The 23,437-nt window shown below is 52.2% G+C and overlaps 1 protein-coding gene across 1 annotated transcript in view; it reads left to right on the top strand.

Moving 5' to 3' along the window:
• Positions 1–1,269: 1,269 nt before the first annotated feature.
• The window catches only part of GCKR (glucokinase regulator), a 38,028-nt gene continuing 15,860 nt past the window's right edge, over positions 1,270–23,437 (top strand). Inside the window, exons 1-9 of the mRNA XM_048846173.2 lie at positions 1,270–1,329; positions 9,869–10,024; positions 10,605–10,673; positions 11,961–12,029; positions 13,837–13,910; positions 16,643–16,709; positions 17,288–17,341; positions 17,797–17,891; positions 19,624–19,729. Coding sequence (XP_048702130.2) covers positions 1,270–1,329; positions 9,869–10,024; positions 10,605–10,673; positions 11,961–12,029; positions 13,837–13,910; positions 16,643–16,709; positions 17,288–17,341; positions 17,797–17,891; positions 19,624–19,729 — 750 coding nt within the window. The remainder of the gene's footprint in view (positions 1,330–9,868; positions 10,025–10,604; positions 10,674–11,960; positions 12,030–13,836; positions 13,911–16,642; positions 16,710–17,287; positions 17,342–17,796; positions 17,892–19,623; positions 19,730–23,437) is intronic.

Raw genomic sequence — 23,437 nt, 5'->3', positions numbered from 1 at the left:
GTACTTTCCCTGCAAAATCTCTTTCTTTTAATGCCCCACAGAGGGAGTGTTGGGTGGAATAGCCCATCCCCTCGTTACTGTGGCTGCCAATTAGGCCTAATGTCTGACATATCAATTTTGGATCATTAGCCTCTGGCTACACAGCTCCTGTTTTTAACAAGCAAAATTTCAACACAATTCTTGACTCATATTAACTTGGCTGTTTTATTTAGAGCAGGTCAGTTCTTGTGATGCCCTTTTGCACCATTTCCCACCAGCAGTTGTTGGTATAGGGTAGTGTAATCTCAGATGAGCGTGTATGGACTTGGTGCAGTTGAGCTCACAATTCTTGTAAATTTGTGGGCCCAAATGCCACAACATCTCCCTGGGGGTTGGAAGCTTGGGCTTGCCTTTTGCCCCCTCCTGCCCCACCTCGTTATCGTGGGGTATCTTTGCATGGAGCTGGGTTTACTCCAACTCTGATGGGGGCGTCAGACCAGAGCACAAAGGCAGTCTCCCCCACGTGTGTGCTTCCAGTGGAGGCGGGAACACAGGCCTTCAAGGGCAGGGCTGCCCATCTCTGCCCATGCTCCCATAAGAGACAATTCCATTCAGTTCTGTGATCTCTCCTGGGCCCGAGATGCTGGCTCCATGGTGCTGAAGTGGAGCAGACAGGGCCCTCAGGATACTGAGGTGGATACAGAATAGCAGGTGAGTGGGGAGAGACGGGCTGTAGGGATGCTTGCTCTGTCTGATTCCTGGGGAGGGGGCACAAGCTTTCTCTGGCTGCCTACAGCATTGCTGGGGAAAGCAGCGTCCCTGGCTGCTCTGAGGGTGAGCTGGGCTCATGATCAGTCCCTTGCCCTGCACGCGGGCCCTGGCCAGGAGCCCACATGCACCTGTCATGCCATGCAGCTGCACAGCTGCTGACCAGTTGCCTGGGCTCTGTGTTCTGCCTGTGCAGCAGAAATGACGCAAGCAGCTGCCCTTATCCTCCTGGGATCAGTGGTGGGGGGGGGTGGGGACCCTAGAGAGATAAGCTGGGGTATCTGCCCAGCAGCAGGACATGGGGTGATAGGAGCAGTTGAAATGTAACTGTTCAGATTAATCATTACAGCGTAGGGCTGATAAGACTGGGACAAACCTCGCTGCCTGGAATGAGGGGGGAGGAGTGAGTACCCAGTCCTTGTCTCACCCGCCTGCAGGCAGGCGACTGTTTGTACTGGAGTAACAGGTTTGGGAACCTTCGGATTCTTTCAGAGCCATCGCCATCAGTTCTGGGCCTGGACCATGCGTGGGACAAAGAAATACAGGCATGTTATTGAGACGCCAGATCCCGGCAAGTGGGAGGTAAGAACCACAGAGCAGCTTGTGGGTCGTTATTGTCTCCAGGAACTCCCCTGTGCCGGGACTGAGGTAGGACACTACCCCGGGACCAGGTGCTGCCCTGGCTGCTCCAGCAGGGACAGGGCAGGAGCTTTCTTCATCACCTGCTGCCACTCCTCAACCAAACCAGCCCTGATGAGCTGGTTGCCCTGTGGCAGCCACTGCCAAGAAACCATTCCCATTCCAGTTACTAAAAAGAACAGGAGGACTTGTGGCACCTTAGAGACTAACCAATTTATTTGAGCATAAGCTTTCGTGAGCTGCAGCTCACTTCATCGGATGCATACTGTGGAAAATACAGAAGACGTTTTTATACACACAAACCATGAAAAAATGGGTGATTATCACTACAAAATGTTTTCTCTCCCCGCACCCCACTCTCCTGCTGGTAATAGCTTATCTAAAGTGATCACTCTCCTTACAATGTGTATGATAATCAAGGTGGGCCATTTCCAGCACAAATCCAGGGTTTAACAAGAACGTCTGAGGAAGGGGTGGGGGGTAGGAAAAAACAAGGGGAAATAGGTTACCTTGCATAATGACTTAGCCACTCCCAGTCTCTATTCAAGCCTAAGTTAATTGTATCCAATTTGCAAATGAATTCCAATTCAACAGTTTCTCGCTGGAGTCTGGATTTGAAGTTTTTCTGTTGTAATATCGCAACTTTCATGTCTGTAATCGCGTGACCAGAGAGATTGAAGTGTTCTCCGACTGGTTTATGAATGTTATAATTCTTGACATCTGATTTGTGTCCATTTATTCTTTTACGCAGAGACTGTCCAGTTTGACCAATGTACATGGCAGAGGGGCATTGCTGGCACATGATGGCATATATCACATTGGCGGATGTGCAGGTGAACGAGCCTCTGATAGTGTGGCTGATGTGATTAGGTCCTGTGATGGTGTCCCCTGAATAGATATGTGGGCACAGTTGGCAACGGGCTTTGTTGCAAGGATAGGTTCCTGGGTTAGTGGTTCTGTTGTGTGGTATGTGGTTGCTGGTGAGTATTCGCTTCAGGTTGGGGGGCTGTCTGTAGGCAAGGACTGGCCTGTCTCCCAAGATTTGTGAGAGTGTTGGGTCATCCTTCAGGATAGGTTGTAGATCTTTGATAATGCATTGGAGGGGTTTTAGTTGGGGGCTGAAGGTGACGGCTAGTGGCGTTCTGTTATTTTCTTTGTTAAGCCTGTCCTGTAGTAGGTGACTTCTGGGAACTCTTCTGGCTCTATCAATCTGTTTCTTCACTTCAGCAGGTGGGTATTGTAGTTGTAAGAATGCTTGATAGAGATCTTGTAGGTGTTTGTCTCTGTCTGAGGGGTTGGAGCAAATGCGGTTGTATCGCAGAGCTTGGCTGTAGACGATGGATCGTGTGGTGGTCAGGGTGAAAGCTGGAGGCATGTAGGTAGGAATAGCGGTCAGTAGGTTTCCGGTATAGGGTGGTGTTTATGTGACCATCGTTTATTAGCACTGTAGTGTCCAGGAAGTGGATCTCTTGTGTGGACTGGACCAGGCTGAGGTTGATGGTGGGATGGAAATTGTTGAAATCATGGTGGAATTCCTCAAGGGCTTCTTTTCAATGGGTCCAGATGATGAAGATGTCATCAATATAGCGCAAGTAGAGTATTTTACTGGTTTATGACTGTTATAATTCTTGACATAATTCTTGAATAGAGACTGGGAGTGGCTAAGTCATTATGCAAGGTAACCTATTTCCCCTTGTTTTTTCCTACCCCCCACCCCTTCCTCAGACGTTCTTGTTAAACCCTGGATTTGTGCTGGAAATGGCCCACCTTGATTATCATGCACATTGTAGGGAGAGAGAACTTTACATAAGCTATTACCAGCAGGAGAGTGGGATGCGGGGAGAGAAAACCTTTTGTAGTGATAATCACCCATTTTTTCATGGTTTGTGTGTATAAAAACATCTTCTGTATTTTCCACGGTATGCATCCAATGAAGTGAGCTGTAGCTCACGAAAGCTCATGCTCAAATAAATTGGTTCGTCTCTAAGGTGCCACAAGTCCTCCTTTTCCTTTTGCAAATACAGACTAACACGGCTGTTACTCTGATTCCAGTTATTATGACCCTGAAACATGGGAGAGGGAACCAGGAAGAAAAGCTGCAACCTGGCAGTGCCAGTGTGCGTCTGTGAGTGTGGTTCTTCCCACAGAGGCTCAGCTGGTTCTGGTTCATGACGTGCAAGGAACAGACTTCAGCACAGAAGGACAGACTCTGAGGCCAGAAGGGACCGTTGTGATCATCTAGTCCAGTGGTCCCCAAACTTTTCAGGGTTGCACCCCCACCCATACCCCTTTCCCCCATCCGCCTGCGCCAGGAATGGGAGCAGGGCTATGGCTCCCAGGGGTGGGGGATGCCGATATTGATAAAGGGACTGAGGCTGGGGCTGCAGCTGGGGGTGAGTCTGGGGCCAGGAGTGGAGCCGGGAGGGGGGTGCTGCAGCCAGGGGCCAAGGATAGTAGTGGAACCAGGACCAGGGGCCAAGGCTGAGGACGGGGAAGGGACTGGGGATGGGTGCAGAGCCTTGGCTGGTCCACGGTCAGAGGCCAAGCCCGGGGGCGGGGCTGGAGCAGATCTGGGAGCAAAGCGGGGCTAGGTGGCGTTCCCTTCCATGGGGGCTGGCCCAGGCCCTGCCGTGCCCCCCCCAATATTCCTCCGTGCCCCCCTAGGGGGGCATGCCCCACAGTTTGTAGTCCTCTGATCTAGTCTGAACTCCTGTATAACACAGGCCAGAGAACTTCCCTGAAGTAATTTCTGCTCCAACTCTAATAGCTGAGATTGAACTAACTAATAAGAACAAAAGAACGGCCACACCGAGTCAGGTCAATGATCATCGAGCCCAATATCCTGTCTTCCAACAGTGACTGGTGCCAGATGCTTCACAGAGAATGAACAGACCAAGGCAGTTACGCATCCCCTCTTGTCGATTCCCAGGTTATGGCAGTCAGAGGTTGAGGAGCACCCAGAGCATGGGGTTGTGTCCCTGACCATCTTGGCAAATAGCCCTTGATGGACCTGTCCCCCAGGAACTGATCGAGTTCTTTTTTTGAACTCACATATACTTTTGGCCTTCACAACATCCCCTGTCAACAAGTTCCTCAGGATGACTGTGTTGTGTGAAGAACTTCCTTTTGTTTGTTTTAAACCTGCTGCCTGTTAATTTTATTGAGTGACCCCGAGTTCATGTGTTATGTGAGAGGATAAATGACACTTCCTGGTTCACTGTCTCCACCCCAGTCATGGTTTATAGACCTCTGTTGAGTCCCCCCTTCGTCGACTCTTCTCTAAACTGAACAGTCCCAGGCTTTTGAATTTCTCCTCATACGGAAGCTGCTCCATCCCTCTAATAAATTTTGTTGGACTTCTCTGTATTTTTTCCAATTCCAATATATCTTTTTTGAAATGGGATGACCAGAACTGCATGCAGTACTCAAGGTGTGGGTGCACCATGGATTTATACAGTGGCATTTTGATATTTTCTGTTTTATTATCTATCCCATTTCTAAGGGCTCCTAACATCCGGTTTGCTTTTTTGACTGCCACTGCACATCGAGCAGATGATTTCAGAGAACTATCCATGATGACTCCAAGATCTCTTTCTTGAGTGGTAACAGCTAGTTTAGACTCATTTTCTATGTATAGTTGGGATTATTTTTTCCAGTGTGCATTACTTTGCCCTTATCAACATTGAATTGCATCTGCCATTTTGTCACGCAGTCATCCAGTTTTGTGAGATCCCTTTGTAGCTCTTCACAGCCTGCCTTAGACTTAACTTTCTTCAGTATCATAGAATCATAGAATATCAGGGTTGGAAGGGACCTCAGGAGGTCATCTAGTCCAACCCCCTGCTCAAAGCAGGACCAATCCCCAATTAAATCATCCCAGCCAGGGCTTTGTCAGTAATTTTGTATCATCTAAAAACTTTGCCATTTTACTGTTTAGCCCTTTTTCCAGATCATTTATGAATATGTTGAATAGCGCAGGTCCCAGTGTAGATCCTTGGGGGACCTTGCTATTTAGCTCTTTCATTGTATAAACTGACCATTTATTCCTAGCCTTTGTTTCCTATCTTTTAACCAGTTACTGATCCATGAGAGGACCTCCCTCTTATCTCATGACTGATTATTTTGCTTAAACACCTTTGGTATAGGACCTGGTCAAAGGCTTTCTGAAAGTTTAAATACACTATATCCACTGGATCACCCTTGTCCCCATGCTTATTGACACTCTCTCAAAGAATTCTAGTAGATTGGTGAGGCAGGATTTCCCTTTACAAAAGCCAAGTTGGCTCTTAGAATCATAGAATATCAGGGTTGGAAGGGATCTCAGGAGACCATCTAGTCCAACCCCCTGCTCAAAGCAGGACCCATCCCCAATTAAATCATCCCAGCCAGGGCTTTGTCAAGCCTGACCTTAAAAACTTCTAAGGAAGGAGATTCTACCACCTCCCTAGGTAACGCATTCCAGTGTTTCACCACCCTCCTAGTGAAAAAGTTTTTCCTAATATCCAACCTAAATTTCCCCCACTGCAACTTGAGACCATTACTCCTCGTTCTGTCATCTGCTACCACTGAGAACAGTCTAGATCCATCCTCTTTGGAACTCCCTTTCAGGTAGTTGAAAGCAGCTATCAAATCTCCCCTTATTCTTCTCTTCTGAAGACTAAAACATCCCCAGTTCCCTCAGCCTCTCCTCGTAAGTCATGTGTTCCAGTCCCCTAATAATTTTTGTTGCCCTCTGCTGGACTCTCTCCAATTTATCCACATCCTTCTTGTAGTGTGGGGCCCAAAACTGGACACAGTACTCCAGATGAGGCCTCACCAATGTCAAATACAGGGGAATGATCACGTCCCTTGATCTGCTGGCAATGCCCCTACGTATACATCCCAAAATGCCATTGGCCTTCTTGGCAACAAGGGCACATTGTTGACTCATATCCAACTTCTCGTCCACTGTAACTCCTAGGTCCTTTTCTGCAGAACTGCTCCCGAGCCATTCGGTCCCTAGTCTGTAGCTGTGCATTGGATAGTTCCATCCGAAGTGCAGGACTCTGCACTTGTCCTTGTTGAACCTCATCAGATTTCTTTTGGCCCAATCCTCCAATTTGTCTAGGGCCCTCTGTATCCTATCCCTGCCCTCCAGCGTATCTACCACTCCTCCCAGTTTAGTGTCATCTGCAAACTTGCTGAGGGTGCAATCCACACCATCCTCCAGATCATTTTATGAAGATATTGAACAAAACCGGCCCCAGGACCGACCCTTGGGGCACTCCACATGATACCGGTTGCCAACTAGACATGGAGCCATTGATCACTACCCGTTGAGCCCGACAATCTAGCCAGCTTTCTATCCACCTTATAGTCCATTCATCCAGCCCATACTTTTTTAACTTGCTGGCAAGAATACTGTGGGAGACCGTGTCAAAAGCTTTGCTAAAGTCCAGGAACAACACGTCCACTGCTTTCCCTTCATCCACAGAGCCAGTTATCTCGTCATAGAAGGCAATCAGATTAGTCAGGCATGACTTGCCCTTGGTGAATCCATGCTGACTGTTCCTGATCACTTTCCTCTCCTCTAAGTGCTTCAGAATTGATTCCTTGAGGACCTGCTCCATGATTTTTCCAGGGACTGAGGTCAGGCTGACTAGCCTGTAGTTCCCAGGATCCTCCTTCTTCCCTTTTTTAAAGATGGGCACTACATTCGCCTTTTTCCAGTCATCTGGGACCTCCCCCGATCGCCATGAGTTTTCAAAGATAATGGCCAATGGCTCTGCAATCACATCCACCAACTCCTTTAGCACTCTCGGATGCAGCGCATCCGGCCCCATGGACTTGTGCACGTCCAGCTTTTCTAAATAGTCCCGAACCACTTCTTTCTCCACAGAGGGCTGGTCACCTCCTCCCCATGCTGTGCTGCCCAGTGCAGCAGTCTGGGAGCTGACCTTGTTCGTGAAGACAGAGGGAAAAAAAGCATTGAGTACATTAGCTTTTTCCACATCCTCTGTCACCAGGTTGCCTCCCTCATTCAGTAAGGGGCCCACACTTTCCTTGACTTTCTTCTTGTTGCTAACATACCTGAAGAAACCCTTCTTGTTACTCTTAACATCTCTTGCTAGCTGCAACTCCAGGTGTGATTTGGCCTTCGTGATTTCACTCCTGCAAGCCCGAGCAATATTTTTATACTCATCCCTGGTCATTTGTCCAATCTTCCACTTCTTGTAAGCTTCTTTTTTGTATTTAAGAGCAGCAAGGATTTCACTGTTAAGCCAAGCTGGTCGCCTGCCATATTTACTATTCTTTCTACATGTCGGGATGGTTTGTCCCTGTAACCTCAATAAGGATTCTTTAAAATACAGCCAGCTCTCCTGGACTCCTTTCCCCCTCATGTTATTCTCCCAGGGGATCTTGCCCATCAGTTCCCTGAGGGAGTCAAAGTCTGCTTTTCTGAAGTCCAGGGTCCGTATTCTGCTGCTTTCCTTTCCTCCTTGTGTCAGGATCCTGAACTCGACCATCTCATGGCCACTGCCTCCCAGGTTCCCATCCACTTTTGCTTCCCCTACTAATTCTTCCTGGTTTGTGAGCAGCAGGTCAAGAAGAGCTCTGCCCCTAGTTGGTTCCTCCAGCACTTGCACCGGGAAATCGTCCCCTACACTTTCCAAAAACTTCCTGGATTGTGTGTGCACCGCTGTATTGCTCTCCCAGCAGATATCAGGGTGATTGAAGTCTCCCATGAGAACCAGGGCCTGCGATCTAGTAGCTTCTGTGAGTTGCCGGAAGAACGCCTCGTCCACCTCATCCCCCTGGTCCAGTGGTGTATAGCAGACTCCCACCATGACATCACCCTTGTTGCTCACACTTCTAAACTTAATCCAGAGACTCTCAGGTTTTTCTGCAGTTTCATACTTGAGCTCTGAGCAGTCATACTGCTCCCTTACATACAGTGCTACTCCCCCACCTTTTCTGCCCTGCCTGTCCTTCCTAAACAGCTTATATCCTTCCATGACAGTACTCCAGTCATGTGAGTTATCCCACCAAGTCTCTGTTATTCCAATCACATCATAATTCCTTGACTGTGCCAGGACTTCCAGTTCTCCCTGCTTGTTTCCCAGGCTTCTTGCATTTGTGTATAGGCACTTGAGATAACCCGCTGATCGCCCCTCCTTTCTCAGTATGAGGCAGGAGCCCTCCCCTCTCGTGCACTCCTGCTCGTGCTTCCTCCCGGTATCCCACTTCCTCACTTACCTCAGGGCTTTGGTCTCCTTCCCCCAGTGAACCTAGTTTAAAGCCCTCCTCACTAGGTTAGCCAGCCTGCTTGCGAGGATGCTCGTCCCTCTCTTCATTAGGTGGAGCCCGTCTCTGCCTAGCACTCCTTCTTGGAACACCATCCCATGGTCAAAGAATCCAAAGCCTTCTCTCCGACACCACCTGCATAGCCATTCGTTGACTTCCACCATTCGACGGTCTCTACCCAGGCCTTTTCCTTCCACGGGGAGGATGGACGAGAACACCACTTGCGCCTCAAACTCCTTTATCCTTCTTCCCAGAGCCACGTAGTCCACAGTGATGCGCTCAAGGTCATTCTTGGCAGTGTCATTGGTGCCCACGTGGAGAAGCAGGAAGGGGCAGCGATCCGAGGGCTTGATGAGTCTCGGCAGTCTCTCCGTCACATCGCAAATCCTAGCTCCTGGCAAGCAGCAGCAGCAGCTCGTCCCCAATATATTGTGTTCATCTCTGTGTCTGATAATTCTGTTCCTTACTATAGTGTCAACCAACTTTCCTGGTACTGAAGTTATGCTTACTAGCCTGTAATTGCCAGGATTGCCGCTGGAGCCTTTAAAAAAAATCTGCATTACATTAGCTACCCTCCAGTCACGTGGTGCAGAGGCTGATTTAAGCAATAGGTTACATACCACAGTTAGGAGTTCTTCAATTTCATATGTGAGTTCCTTTAGAATTCTTGGGTGAATCCCATCTGGTCCTGGTGACTTATTGCTGTTTGTTTAATCAGTTTGTTCCCAAATCTTCTCCATTGAGGCTCAATCTCAAGTGCAGCAGGTTTAGAAACCCAAAGGCAAGTTAATGCTGAGGTTGCTGAGCCCTTGCCAAATGTTTTGTTTCCTCATCTCTAGCCCTCTTTGTTGCTCTGTTTTGTTCTCCTAATGTGCCCTTTCTGACCCAAGACTGGACGATCCCTGGGCAGGGAGCATGTGTACAGCACCAAACACCATGGCGCCCTGATCACCGGTCAGGTTCCTAGGAGCAGCCATAATAGAAAGTAACAATAACAACAACGAAAGAACTTAAATAAGCCCATCTGGTGAGCGGAGGAGGAAGGGGTGGAGGGTTGCAGTGGAGGGGCTTTCTGTCCCAGGCTAAATGCGCACAGTTGGACTAGTATATTTAGAGGCTGTGGGAGACATTCTAGCACTGGGACCCAGTCCCGCTCTGCCCTGGGGAGACTCTGCATCCTGTGTGCATTGGCTTTCAGCTGGCGGGGTACGAGGCAACCCTGCCCATCAGTGAGAAGTCAAACCCCATCACCAGGGAGCTGGATAAGGCTGACCCTGTGCAGATTGTCCAGCTTCTGAAGGAATGTGATGCAGAGATATTCCAGGAGGAGGACGAAGCTCTGCTCAACTATACGGTAAGTTCTCTGCCTTGCCTGCCTGTGTGTTGAGATCCCCTCGCCATAGCCACATTGGTTGTAGAGCTGTGGGAGAGCCTAGGGAAGTGGTGGGCCTGGCGTTGAGTCCTGGAGGTGCTGAGATTTGTGATAGTTTTCCCTTTGTGTTGGAGGGCATTGAAAAGCCATCAGGCTGGCCCCTGAGAAGGCTCTATCTCTTGCTCCCACTGGCCTTGCCCTCATCACCGAGAGCTTGTTGATTGTAAGGGAAGAGATGACACATGAGGGAACCCCAGTTCAGTCATTCAGAGCCCAGCAGACCAGTCAGGCCCTCACCCTGAACCCTGTATTCAGATGATGTTAATAGTCTGCCTTTTCATACTATTTCTGGTGTGTGTGTCTATATGGGTGGGTGGGGCAGTAAACCCGCGGAGCCCTGAGCTTTGGAGTGAGGGGGTTACCTCATAGGCCTGAGCCACCCCATGGAGTATGGGTCCCGCTGGGGTGAGTAACCCCACAGAGCCCTGACCTCTCCCTCACGATCTATGGGCTGGTTGGGAGATAACATCACAAAGCCCTAATCTTCTCACTTTCTTCTCAGAGACTGTACAGTGAGTCAGTGCTGAAGACCATGATTGACATTATCAATAAAGTGCAGGAAGTCCTGAAGGTACATTGTAGTGCAGTGCACTGTGGGGCAGTGGGTGGGGTGTGGTATGGTACGGCACACTGCAGTATGGTGCAGAGAAATGTGGTGTGGTACAGTATGGTAGGACGTGCTTGTGATGCAGTATGGTGCAGTTTGGCATGAAGCAACGCAGTAGGATGTGGTATGGTGAAATGCAGTGTAGTGTGGCATGACATGGTGAAGTGCAATGTGATTCCTATGAGGTGAGGTGCAGTGCAGTGGAATGAGGTAAAGTGTGGTGCAATGAGGTGAGACATAGTGTGCTATGGAGCAGCATGGTACAGTGAGGTGATGTGCAGTGAGGTGTGCAGCTAGATGCAGTGTGGTATGGAGCAACATGATACAGAGAGGTGAGGTGCAGTGGGGTGTGTTGCAGCATGGTACACCAAGGTGTGGTGCAGCGAGGTGAGGTGTGGTGCAGTGAGGTATGGAGCAGCGTGGTGCAGTGAGGTGAGGTATGGAGCAGCATGGTACAGTGTGGTGAGGTGCAGCATGATACAGTACAGGAATGGAGCTCTGAAAGGTACTGTACCCCTTTGTCAGCTCTGAAAGGTACTGTACCCTTTGGACATCGTACAGGAGATGCTCAATCAGCCCTCTTTGCTGTCCTTAGTGACATCATCAGCATGTCTGGGGAGCCATGGCTCAGTGGTTCTTGGAGTTCCACACTGGAGAGGACCAGGCCTGCCCCATCCTGGGTTCCTTCCCTCTCGCAGAGCCAGGGGAGCTGGGGACAGACCAGCCTTGGGCCATATCAGGGCCATGGCATGATAAAGGAAGAGGTGTCTCACCACAGTGAATGCGCTGCCATCATAGAGCCCACTCCCTATTCCTAAAGGACGTGCTGGAGAGGCAGCAGGGTCTGGGGGCTCTTACCCCAGATGCTGGAGTCCATGTGCTCACACAGCAGCCAGCTGATGGGATCCCTCAAGGCAGGCATCTGGGCCTGTGGTCCAGGCCAGGTCTGGGACTCCCGGAGCAGGCAGCCATGTTCTGCACAAGTTGCAGCTTTGAGTGAGCGTGTTGCAGAGTGTGGCTGGGAGGGGGCCAAGGCCCAGGTCTCACAGGGAAGGCTGATGTGAAAGGGAAAAACACTCCTGGTCTAAGAGCCACTGGGGATCCTGAACGTTGTTATCAAAGGCTGCCACAGTCCTCAGTGCAAGCGACCATGGCCTCTGTCTGCTCTGAGCAGCTGTGGGACTCCTGCCTCTGGCTGGGGAGATGGGCCCAGCTCCGCAGGACAGTCACCTGTCTCCATTGGTTCTGCAGGACCCAGACAACACCCTTATCGTGCTGAGCGGCGGGGGCACCTCAGGCAGGCTGGCCTTCCTTATTGCCGTGAGTTGCTCCTGCTTCCTCCTCATCTCCACAGTGTGCTGGTGCAGAATCCCAGCCCTGGGGAACACCCGGGATATGCTCAGCACACCCCATCCTCCCAATGATGCACACCAACCTCCTAAGGACACAGCCTACTTGGAGATACTCAGCCCCCTACATTCTCCAGCAACGCCCCTGGCTACCCAGTGCAGCTCAGCCTCCCTAACCCCACCCCAGAGGGGCTCAGCATCCCTCTCCATTTCCCAAGCACACTGTGCCCCCATGGTCTCCCAGTGAGGCACATCCCTCTTGGGATCCCTGGAGATGCTCAACCCCCAGCCGCACTGGCCTCAGTGGAGACACTCAGCCCCCTCCCCCTCCCCAGCTCCCACAAAGATGCTCAGGTTCTCCCAGACCCATCAAGACACTTAGCTCTCCCCGGCCCCTCAGCTTTCCTGCAGGTGCTCAGCATGCCCCAGGCCTTGAACCATGAGGGGAGAGAACACTTAGAACTTAGGACGGAAGAACCCAATGCACCGCTACAGACTAGGGACCGAATGGCTAGGCAGCAGTTCTGCGGAAAAGGACCTGGGGTGACAGTGGACGAGAAGCTGGATATGAGTCAGCAGTGTGCCCTTGTTGCCAAGAAGGCCAATGGCATTTTGGGATGTATAAGTAGGGGCATAGCGAGCAGATCGAGGGACGTGATCGTTCCCCTCTATTCGACATTGGTGAGGCCTCATCTGGAGTACTGTGTCCAGTTTTGGGCCCCACACTACAAGAAGGATGTGGATAAATTGGAGAGAGTCCAGCGAAGGGCAACAAAAATGATTAGGGGTCTAGAACACATGACTTATGAGGAGAGGCTGAGGGAGCTGGGATTGTTTAGCCTGCAGAAGAGAAGAATGAGGGGGGATTTGATAGCTGCTTTCAACTACCTGAAAGGGGGTTCCAAAGAGGATGGCTCTAGACTGTTCTCAATGGTAGCAGATGACAGAACGAGGAGTAATGGTCTCAAGTTGCAGTGGGGGAGGTTTAGATTGGATATTAGGAAAAACTTTTTCACTAGGAGGGTGGTGAAACACTGGAATGCGTTACCTAGGGAGGTGGTAGAATCTCCTTCCTTAGAGGTTTTTAAGGTCAGGCTTGACAAAGCCCTGGCTGGGATGATTTAACTGGGAATTGGTCCTGCTTCGAGCAGGGGGTTGGACTAGATGACCTTCAGGGGTCCCTTCCAACCCTGATATTCTATGATTCTATGAACACAGTGCCATGGGCTGCATGGGTGGAGCATAGGATGGCTTGAGGGTGCAGGGTGCTGTAAGCAGCACAGGGGCGCCCCAGGGAGCCATGGCAGCAGGCAGAAAGGGTGCAATGGGTTGCAATCACAAATTGCCATGAACTCTCTGGGTCAGTTCTGGCTGCCTGGGATGGGGTGGGTGCGGGTGCTCCTCTTGGGTTCGATTTCCCACTTATAATACCTGTTTCTGCTTGTGTTATGGGGCCAGCCCCAAGCCCCTGGCAGAAATAATCGTGCACTGGAGCTCATGCCTGGACTGGAAACCTTGGGGCGAGGACCAGTAGTTTCCTGTTAGAGGTGGGCTCTACAGGGCAGATACAGCGGTGCTGGCTTAGGGGGCCTCCTATTGTGTATGTCACTGGGGAAAGGGGTCTGCTGCTGCCTCTGGCTTTGTCTTCTCTTCACAGTATATTGTAGCTCCCTGGCCTGCATGGGCTGGGTGGTTCCTAGGATGGTTAATTTATAGACAGGTTGCTGGGGTGCATGGCCTGCCTGTTTTTGTGCCTCTCTCTCTCTCTCTCTTCCCAGGTTTCCTTTAACAAGCTGCTGAAGGGTCTAGGTCAGCTGCCCCGTTACACGTACATCATTGCTGGGGGAGACAGGTAAGGGGGAGAGCACGTGTTTGCACTCAGCCTAGCTGAGCAGATAATGGCCTTTGCTTCCGGCTGTGGCTCTGGCTGTCTCCCAGCCAGACACCGACATTTGTCCCATCTGAGACCCTAGTGGGTAGCATCTTGCCTCCCCCTCTGCCTGGCCAAGCAGGGGATGGCAGAGAGTGCTCCAGTGCACCGTTTATAGACCAGTACTGTATGTGTGGGGTCGAGCGCATGTGGGTCTCTGGTTAGCAGTTGTCAATAGGGAATGATAATCTAATGGGGGTGTTTCTAATGGAATTCACTGGTACTGGGGCCTGATGCTATTCAACCCTTTAATCAATGATCTGGAATTAAATATAAACTCATGGATGACACACAGATTGTCAAAGTAAACTACGAAGAGGACAGGGCATCATACAGGGCAAGGTGGATCAATTGGTAAGCTGGCTGATTTGAAACAAAATGTGGTTTAATATTGCCAAATGCCTACAGCTAGAAACGAGGACTGCAGGCCATGCCTATAGAATGGAGACTGCATCCTGGAAAGCAGTGACTCTGCAAAGATTATGTGGTCCCACTGGACAAGCAGCTGAAGAGGAGTGTGATGGTCTGGCCAAAAGGGTGAATGCAGTTATTTGATGTATAAGCAGGGGAGAAGTGAGTAGGAGCAGGGAGATGATTTCACCTCTATATATGACATTGGTGAGATTGATACTGGAATACTGTATCCAGTTTTGGTATCCACAGTTTAAAAGGATGTTGGAAAACTTGAGAGGGTGCAGAGAAGAGCCACAAAAATTATTCAAGGGTTGGAAAAATTCACTTACAGTGAGAAACTTACGGAGCTCAATCAGTTTAGTTCAGGGGTTGGCAAACTACGGCCCGTGGGCTGGAGCTGGCCTGCGAGCCATTTTAAGCCGGCCTGCGAGCCGCACCACGTAGCTCAGCTCCGCTCCAGTGCTCTGTTCGGGGCACAGGGTTGTGGGCCGGATCATGCGGCTCAGCCCTGCTCCTGCGCTCCAGCCAGGGCGCTGGGTCAGGGCTGCACCACACGGCTCGGCCACGTTCTGGTGCTCCAGACGGGTGCTGCGTCGGAGGCGACACCAGCAGCTGGGCCCTGCTCTGGTGCTCTGGCCTGGGCGCTGGGTCGGGGCCACACTGCACCATGCGGCTTGGCCCTGCTCCGGCCTGTGTGCTGGGTCAAGGGCCACACCACGCGGCTCAGACCCGCTCCAGTGCTCCGGCCAGGGCACAGGTTCAGGGCCGCACTATGCCTTGGCCGGAGTGGGGCTGAGCCGCGCAGGGTTGGGGCCGCGCTATGCAGCTCAGGTCTGTTCCGGTGCTCCAGCCGGGACACAAGGACACAAGCACCACGCAACTCCCAGAAACCACGGCATGGCCCTGCTTTGGCTCCTATGCCCTCCAGTGGGAGCTGCAGGGGCGGTGCCTGAGGATGGGGCAGTGTGCAGAGCCACCTGGCCGCACCTCCGTGTAGGAGCCAGAGAAGGCACATGCCACTGCTTCTGGGAGCCACTTGAGATAAGTGCTGCTCGGAGCCTGCACCCCCTGAGCCTCTCACCGGGCCCCAATCCCCTGCCCCAGCCCTGATCCCCCTCCCACTCTCTAAACCCCTCGATCCCAGCCTGGAGCACCCTCCTACACCTTAAACTCCTCATCCTCATCCCCAGCCCCACCCCAGAGCCCGCACCCCCTCCCACACCTCAACCCCAATTTTGTGAGCATTCATGGCCCGCAGTACAATTTCTATTCACTGATGTGGCCCTCAGGCCAAAAAGTTTGTCCACCCTTGGTTTAGTTAGTCAAAAAGATCAAAAGCTGATTGATTCCAGTGTCTAAGTACCTTCACAGGGAGCAAATACTGTGTACTAAAGAGCTCTTCAATCTGGTGGAGAAAAGTAGAACAAGAACCAATGGCTGGAAGATAAAGCCAGACAAATTCCAATTAGAAATAAGGCACAGGTGATTAACCATTGTAACAAACTATCAGTAGAAATGATGGATTCAGCATCTCTTGATATCTCCAGCTCAAGCCTAGCTGCCTTTCTGGAAGATGCTTTAGTCAAAACACAAATTACTGGGCTGAGTCCAAGGGTAGCTGGGTGGAATTATTAACACATTGGCTGTGTTCTACAGGACATCAGACTACATGAGCTAATGATGCTGGTCACTTTTGACATTAACCTCTATGAATCTATGCAACCAAGCCAGCTGGAGCTCACTCAGATAGGACTGAGCTGAGGCTGGTGCACAGGAGGAGGTCTTGCTCCCACTCTGAGATTCAGTGAAGAGGGGCTTTTAGCTATCAGGTGGCAAATGGAGCCAGAAATCCCTTTTTCCCCCTGTGTTGCAGCTGGTTAACCCGGAGGCCACAAGCACCAGCTCACTGCCCATTTCTCCCAGGTGCAGGATGTGGCTGCAGTGAGCCTGGTGCTTGTGGCCTCCAGATTAACCAGCTGCAACATGTGTGCTGCACTGCACCGGGGGCAGCCCAGGCAACTTGGGCTAGAGTGACGGGGCCCATTTGCGGTCACAGGCTGCTTAGGTTTCCTGTGTCTGCCAGCTGCAGGCTGTGGAGTCTACATGTCCTGCATCCCTGAGTGCATGGGGGACAGTTCAGCCCTGAGAAGGGGAGCATGAGCCTGCGGGTTCCTGTGATCTGAGTGTGTGTGTTTTGGTTGTACCTGTGAGTAACTGAACAAGGTTGTTTCCTCATGTAGATCCCTAGTGGTGTCCCAGGAGGGACTGGAGGACTGCGCCCTGCTGGGGATCGAGGAGCTGAGCAAGGTGAGGTCTGGAGATGGGGAAGGAGACAGACTGAAACAAAACTTCAGCTGTGACTCAGAGGACCCATGGCAGTTTCATGCACCGAGTCTCTCTGGGAAGGCGGGAAGGCAGGAAGAGGATTGCCAGGGGAGGGCATACTGTGGATTTCCAGGAGACAGCGGGCCTAAGCCCCGCACATAGCTAAGGCCCTCCTCCTTAGCCGTTGGGATGGGCCAGGGAACTGGGGCCACAGCTGAACACTGGGGACAACAAACAAAAAAACAGGGATGGGAGTAAAGGTCACAGGGTGAAAATCAGGCAGTGCCCACTGCTCCCCAAAGGCATTCAAGGGGGCAGCAAGGCAGGGCACAGCGGAGGAAGGGCCAGAGCAGCTCTGGCTTCCTCTCTCTCAACTCTGCCTGGGCAGGGTCTCCCTCTTTCCCACTGCTCAGGCAGGGAGAGGAGGGGGCAGCAAAGTACAAGGTCACCTTGCCCACTCATCCCAGTGCCGGGGCAGCCCCTCTCCCCACCCCAGCGCAGTGCCAGGGCAGCCCCTCCTCTCACCCACACCATACTGAGTTCTCCCATTTTCTCCCCAGGTCTGTGAGGGGAAGAAAAAAGTAGTTTTCATTGGAATTTCATGTGGTTTTTCTGTAAGTATCCAATGGATTATTGCAAATTTGCTGGGAGCAGAGTGGATGCCTGGTACAGTCAGTGTTAGGAGGGGAAACAGAGTGGGTCCCTTTCATTGTCAGGGTGGGTGGGTATAGAGTGGGTGCCTGCCATTGTCGTGGTGCGGGTGCAGAGTGGGTGCCTGGTATAGTCGGGGTGGGGAGCTGCAGAGTGGATGATCACAGAAGGGGGTGACGAAGTGGATACCTGCCATAGTCAAGGTTTGGGAGGGGAGTGGGTGCCTGCCATGGTAGGGTGGCTTACTGGCTGTGGTACAATCAGTGCTCAGCATGGGGGACCGTTAGGGTGGGGATTGCAACTTGTCTTGGTTTGTACCCTTGGTTGGTCCCCTTTGTGGTAGCAGGCAGGGTGGACTCTGATCTGTGCTCAGCCTGGGGAGGGTAGTTAGGGGTCTCACTGACTCTGTTTGCTACAGGCCCCTTTTGTGGCAGGACAGCTGGACTTTTGCATGAATAACCTGGACATCTTCCTGCCAGTCCTGGTGGGATTCAACCCCGTCAGCATGGCCAGGTAACAGCCAGCATGGGAGCAGGGAAGGGGCACCGTGGGCTCAGTTGCTCCACCTGCCCTAGACAAGGGCCTACACCAGGCCCTAATGCTGGCATCTCCAGCCCAGAGCTTGAGTCCATCTCCAGTGAGAACCAGATCATGCTGAGGTGGAACCTGCCAGTCAGCCTCCCACGTTGTCTCACCCAGTTCCCTGAAAATCTACGCGGCCCCCTGGAGCAGGGTGGGAAGCCCCTGGCAGGGCTGAGGGCCCGGCCCTCTCACGGGGATGTCAGGCCTGGGGTTGGATGGGGAAGCCCCAGAGCAGGGCTGAGGGCCCGGCCCTCTCACGGGGATGTCAGGCCTGGGGCTGGATGGGGAAGCCCCTGGCAGGGCTGAGGGCCTGGGGCTGGATGGGGAAGCCCCTGGCAGAGCTGAGGGCCCGGCCCTCTCACGGGAATGTTAGGCCTGGGGTTGGATGGGGAAGCCCCTGGCAGAGCTGAGGGCCTGGCCCTCTCACGGGGATGTCAGGCCTGGGGTTGGATGGGGAAGCCCCGGGGCAGAGCTGAGGGCTGGGCCCTCTCATGGGGATGTCAGGCCTGGGGTTGGATGGGGAAGCCCCTGGCAGAGCTGTGGGCCTGGGGTTGGATGGGGAAGCCCCTGGCAGAGCTGAGGGCTGGGCCCTCTCACGGGGATGTCAGGCCTGGGGTTGGATGGGGAAGCCCCTGGCAGAGCTGAGGGCCCGGCCCTCTCACGGGGATGTCAGGCCTGGGGTTGGATGGGGAAGCCCCGGGGCAGAGCTGAGGGCTGGGCCCTCTCATGGGGATGTCAGGCCTGGGGTTGGATGGGGAAGCCCCTGGCAGAGCTGTGGGCCTGGGGTTGGATGGGGAAGCCCCTGGCAGAGCTGAGGGCCCGGCCCTCTCACGGGGATGTCAGGCCTGGGGTTGGATGGGGAAGCCCCGGGGCAGAGCTGAGGGCTGGGCCCTCTCTTGGGGATGTCAGGCCTGGGGTTGGATGGGGAAGCCCCTGGCAGAGCTGAGGGCTGGGCCCTCTCACGGGGATGTCAGGCCTGGGGTTGGATGGGGAAGCCCCGGGGCAGAGCTGAGGGCTGGGCCCTCTCACGGGGATGTCAGGCCTGGGGTTGGATGGGGAAGCCCCGGGGCAGAGCTGAGGGCTGGGCCCTCTCACGGGGATGTCAGGCCTGGGGTTGGATGGGGAAGCCGCAGGGCAGGGCTGAGGGCTGGGCCCTCTCTTGGGGATGTCAGCCCTGGGATTGGATGGGGAAGCCCCTGGCAGAGCTGAGGGCCCGGCCCTCTCACGGGGATGTCAGGCCTGGGGTTGGATGGGGAAGCCCCTGGCAGAGCTGAGGGCCCGGCCCTCTCATGGGGATGTCAGGCCTGGGGTTGGATGGGGAAGCCCCGGGGCAGAGCTGAGGGCTGGGCCCTCTCTTGGGGATGTCAGGCCTGGGATTGGATGGGGAAGCCCCTGGCAGAGCTGAGGGCCTGGGATTGGATGGGGAAGCCCCTGGCAGAGCTGAGGGCCCGGCCCTCTCACGGGGATGTCAGGCCTGGGGTTAGATGGGGAAGCCCCAGGGCAGGGCTGAGGGCTGGGCCCTCTCTTGGGGATGTCAGGCCTGGGATTTGATGGGGAAGCCCCATTGTCTGGCTCAGGCCCAGGCCTGGTCACAGGGATGTTAGTCTCTGAGGCAGGGTGAGGTCCTTGTCCCAGGCTTGACTGCAGTAGGTCTCTCCTGCAGGAATGATAAGATCGAGGGCTGGCACTCTACTTTCCGCCAGGTGGCTGAGCGGATGCAGAAGCTGCAGGAGTCGCACAAAGCCTTTATCCTCAATCCTGCTGTGGGGGTAGGTGACAGGTTCCACCCGCTTTTTGGATCCTCTCCAGAATGCTGCCTGGAAATCCTCTTTGGGTTGGGCTCCTGCTCGGTGAAGGGCTGTCTCTAACGTTCAGCAAGGAGTTCTGATGAGACAGGGTCAGCAGGATCAGTTACAGAAGACTGGGGAGAAAGGGGCTGGAACTGAGAGAGAGCTCTGCAGATCCCTGGGGTAGAGGGCCAAGGCCTCTGCGATCAGAGCAGCCCAGCTCCTGCTCGGAGTCGACCTGTGGGGGTCTGGATTTAATATAGGTGAGTGCTGCGTCTGAAGAGGCTCAGGACTGGGGTTACACCTCACCCCATTGCCATGGGAATAGCACAGGACCAGAAGCTCAGGCAGAAGGGAGCTCCCACTGCTCTGTAGGCCTCCAGCATTTATTTGTTCCCCCTCTCATGCACAAAAGGTGCTTGGGGCTTTTGGGATCCCTGCACAGGAGCATAGTCAGGTGACAACAGGAACAGCAGGATGAGATGAGGCAGGCCAGGGCAGGAAGTGGGGTGAGCCAGGCCAATGGGAGCACTGCTGACGCTGGGAGGCAGCTCTGCCTTCAGCCTTTCAGCATTGCTCTTGTGATCTGTGTCTGTGCAGCAGGCAGGATGGGGAGGGGAGCTAGAGCTGTGTGTTGCAGTCACAGTAGGAGTTGAAGGGATTTGGCACTGTAACGGGGCCCTCCCCATCCCTGTCCTCCGATACCCCAGAAACTTCTCAGAATCTCTCGGTTGAGTGGCAACTTTGTGTGGTTTCTTTACATTCCCGCCACCAACCCCAATACAATCCCAGGCAGCAATATTATAGACAGGGCTTCTCACCCATTAGCTCTTTCCCTCAGCGCTGGGGAGGAACAGAGGTCTGTGAACAGACTGGACTTCGCTCCTCTCCCTCTCTCCCCCAGTACTGCCTGTCCTTTTTATACCCCTCAGCTAATGGACTAATTGGCTCATCCAGCCTCCCAGCCGGTTAGCTTACACATCCCCAGCAGTCTTTTGCAGGTGAGCTGACTGAGGCCCGGATTCCCAGTAGGGACAAGCTCCCAGCACTCTGGTCACAGGTACTTGTTCCAGCTCCATGAGAATTGCTGCCTGCAGGGACAGCTGTGATCTGCATGCAGAATGCACTGTGTCCCAGAAGCCCTGCCTCTGGGCTGGTCTCCCCAGTTGGACAAGCTGCCTATGAACATCTGCAGTGAGAGACTGAAACTCAGTGGTTTCTGGCCTCGGTTCAGTGTACCAGTATGTTCTAAGGAAAGCAAGGAGTGAGAGCAGCAGAATAAGGACAATGGATTTCAAAAAAGCCAATTTTAAGAACTTCAGATAACTGCTATGTAAGGTCCCATGGAAAGAAAATCTAAGGGATAAAGGAGTTCAGGAGAACTGGCAGTTTCTCCAGGAGACCATATTAAAGGCACAGTTGCAAACTTCCCATATCAAGGAAAGATAGGATGAATAATAAGAGGTCAGTATGGCTTCATCAGGAGCTCTTCAATGACCTGAAAACGAAAAAAGAATTCTACGTAAAAGGTCCGATTGCTAAGGAGGAGTACAAAAGAACGGCCTGGGCATGTAGGGACAAAAACAGAAAGGCTAAGGCACAAAATGTGTCATACGTAGCAAGGGACATAAAGGCAATAAGCAGAGGTTCTTTAAATACATGAGGAACAAGAGAAAGATGAAGGAAGATGTAGGTCCTCTCCTTAGCAGAGAAGGAGAGCTAATGACTGATGACATTAAGAAGGCTGAGGCATTTAATGCAAGATACTCAACACAATATTGCTGAGAACTCGTGGAGGATGGGTGAGGTCCCAGTGGACTTGAGAAGGGCAAACCTAATACCAATCTTTAAAAAGAGGAACAAAGAGGATCCCAGGAATTATAGATCAGTCAATCTAACTTTGATACCTGGAAAGATACTGGAACAAATTATTAAACAATCAGTTTGTAAGCACCTGGAGGATAATAGAATCATAGAATATCAGGGTTGGAAGGGACCTCAGGAGGTCATCTAGTCCAACCCCCTGCTCAAAGCAGGACCGATCCCCAATTAAATCATCCCAGCCAAGGCTTTGTCAAGCCTGACCTTAAAAACTTCTAAGGAAGGAGATTCCACCACCTCCCTAGGTAACGCATTCCAGTGTTTCACCACCCTCCTAGTGAAAAAGTTTTTCCTAATATCCAACCTAAATCTCCCCCACTGCAACTTGAGACCATTGCTCCTCGTTCTGTCATCTGCTACCACTGAGAACAGTCTAGATCCATCCTCTTTGGAACCCCGTTTCAGGTAGTTGAAAGCAGTATCAAATCCCCCCTCATCCTTCTCTTCCGCAGACTAAACAATCCCAGCTCTCTCAGCCTCTCCTCATAAGTCATGTGTTCCAGTCCCCTAATTATTTTTGTTGCCCACCTCTGGATGTTTTCCAATTTTTCCACATCCTTCTTGTAGTGTGGGGCCCAAAACTGGACACAGTACTCCAGATGAGGCCTCACCAATGTCAAATAGAGGGGAACGATCATGTCCCTCGATCTGCTGGCAGTGCCCCTACTTATACGTCCCAAAATACTGTTAGCCTTCTTGGCAACAAGGGCACACTGTTGACTCTCATCCAGCTTCTCATCCACTGTAACCTCTAGGTCCTTTTCCGCAGAACTGCTGCCTAGCCATTCGGTCCCTAGTCTGTAGCGGTGCATGGGATTCTTCCATCCTAAGTGCAGGACTCTGCACTTGTCCTTGTTGAACCTCATCAGATTTCTTTTGGCCCAAACCTCCAATTTGTCTAGGGCCCTCTGTATCCTATCCCTACCCTCCAACGTATCTACCACTCCTCCCAGTTTAGTGTCATCTGCAAACTTGCTGAGGGTGCAGTCCATGTCATCCTCCAGATTATTAATGAAGATATTGAACAAAACCAGCCCCGGGACCGATCCTTGGGGCACTCCACTTGATACCGGCTGCCAACTAGACATGGAGCCATTGATCACTACCCGTTGAGCCCGACAATCTAGCCAACTTTCTATCCACCTTACAGTCCATTCATCCAGCCCATACTTCTTTAACTTGCTGGCAAGAATACTGTGGGAGTCCGTATCAAAAGCTTTTTCTAAAGTCAAGGAATAACACGTCCACTGCTTTCCCCTCATGCACAGAGCCAGTTATCTCATCATAAAAGGCAATTAGGTTAGTCAGGCATGACTTGCCCTTGGTGAATCCATGCTGACTGTTCCTGATCACTTTCCTCTCCTCTAAGTGCTTCAGAATTGATTCCTTGAGGACCTGCTCCATGATTTTTCCAGGAACTGAGGTGAAGCTGACTGGCCTGTAGTTCCCAGTATCATCCTCCTTCCCTTTTTTTTAAAGATGGGCACTACATTAATCATAGAATCATAGAATATAAGAGTTGGAAGGGACCCCAGAAGGTCATCTAGTCCAACCCCCTGCTCAAAGCAGGACCAATTCCCAGTTAAATCATCCCAGCCAGGGCTTTGTCAAGCCTGACCTTAAAAACCTCTAAGGAAGGAGATTCTACCACCTCCCTAGGTAACGCATTCCAGTGTTTCACCACCCTCATAGTGAAAAAGTTTTTCCTAATATCCAATCTAAACCTCCCCCACTGCAGCTTGAGACCATTACTCCTCGTACTGTCATCTGATACCATTGAGAACAGTCTAGAGCCATCCTCTTTGGAAC

This window comes from Caretta caretta, chromosome 3 (genome assembly GCF_965140235.1).
Source record: "Caretta caretta isolate rCarCar2 chromosome 3, rCarCar1.hap1, whole genome shotgun sequence".
NCBI lineage: Eukaryota > Metazoa > Chordata > Testudines > Cheloniidae > Caretta > Caretta caretta.
This window is presented reverse-complemented; position numbering and strand designations above follow the sequence as displayed.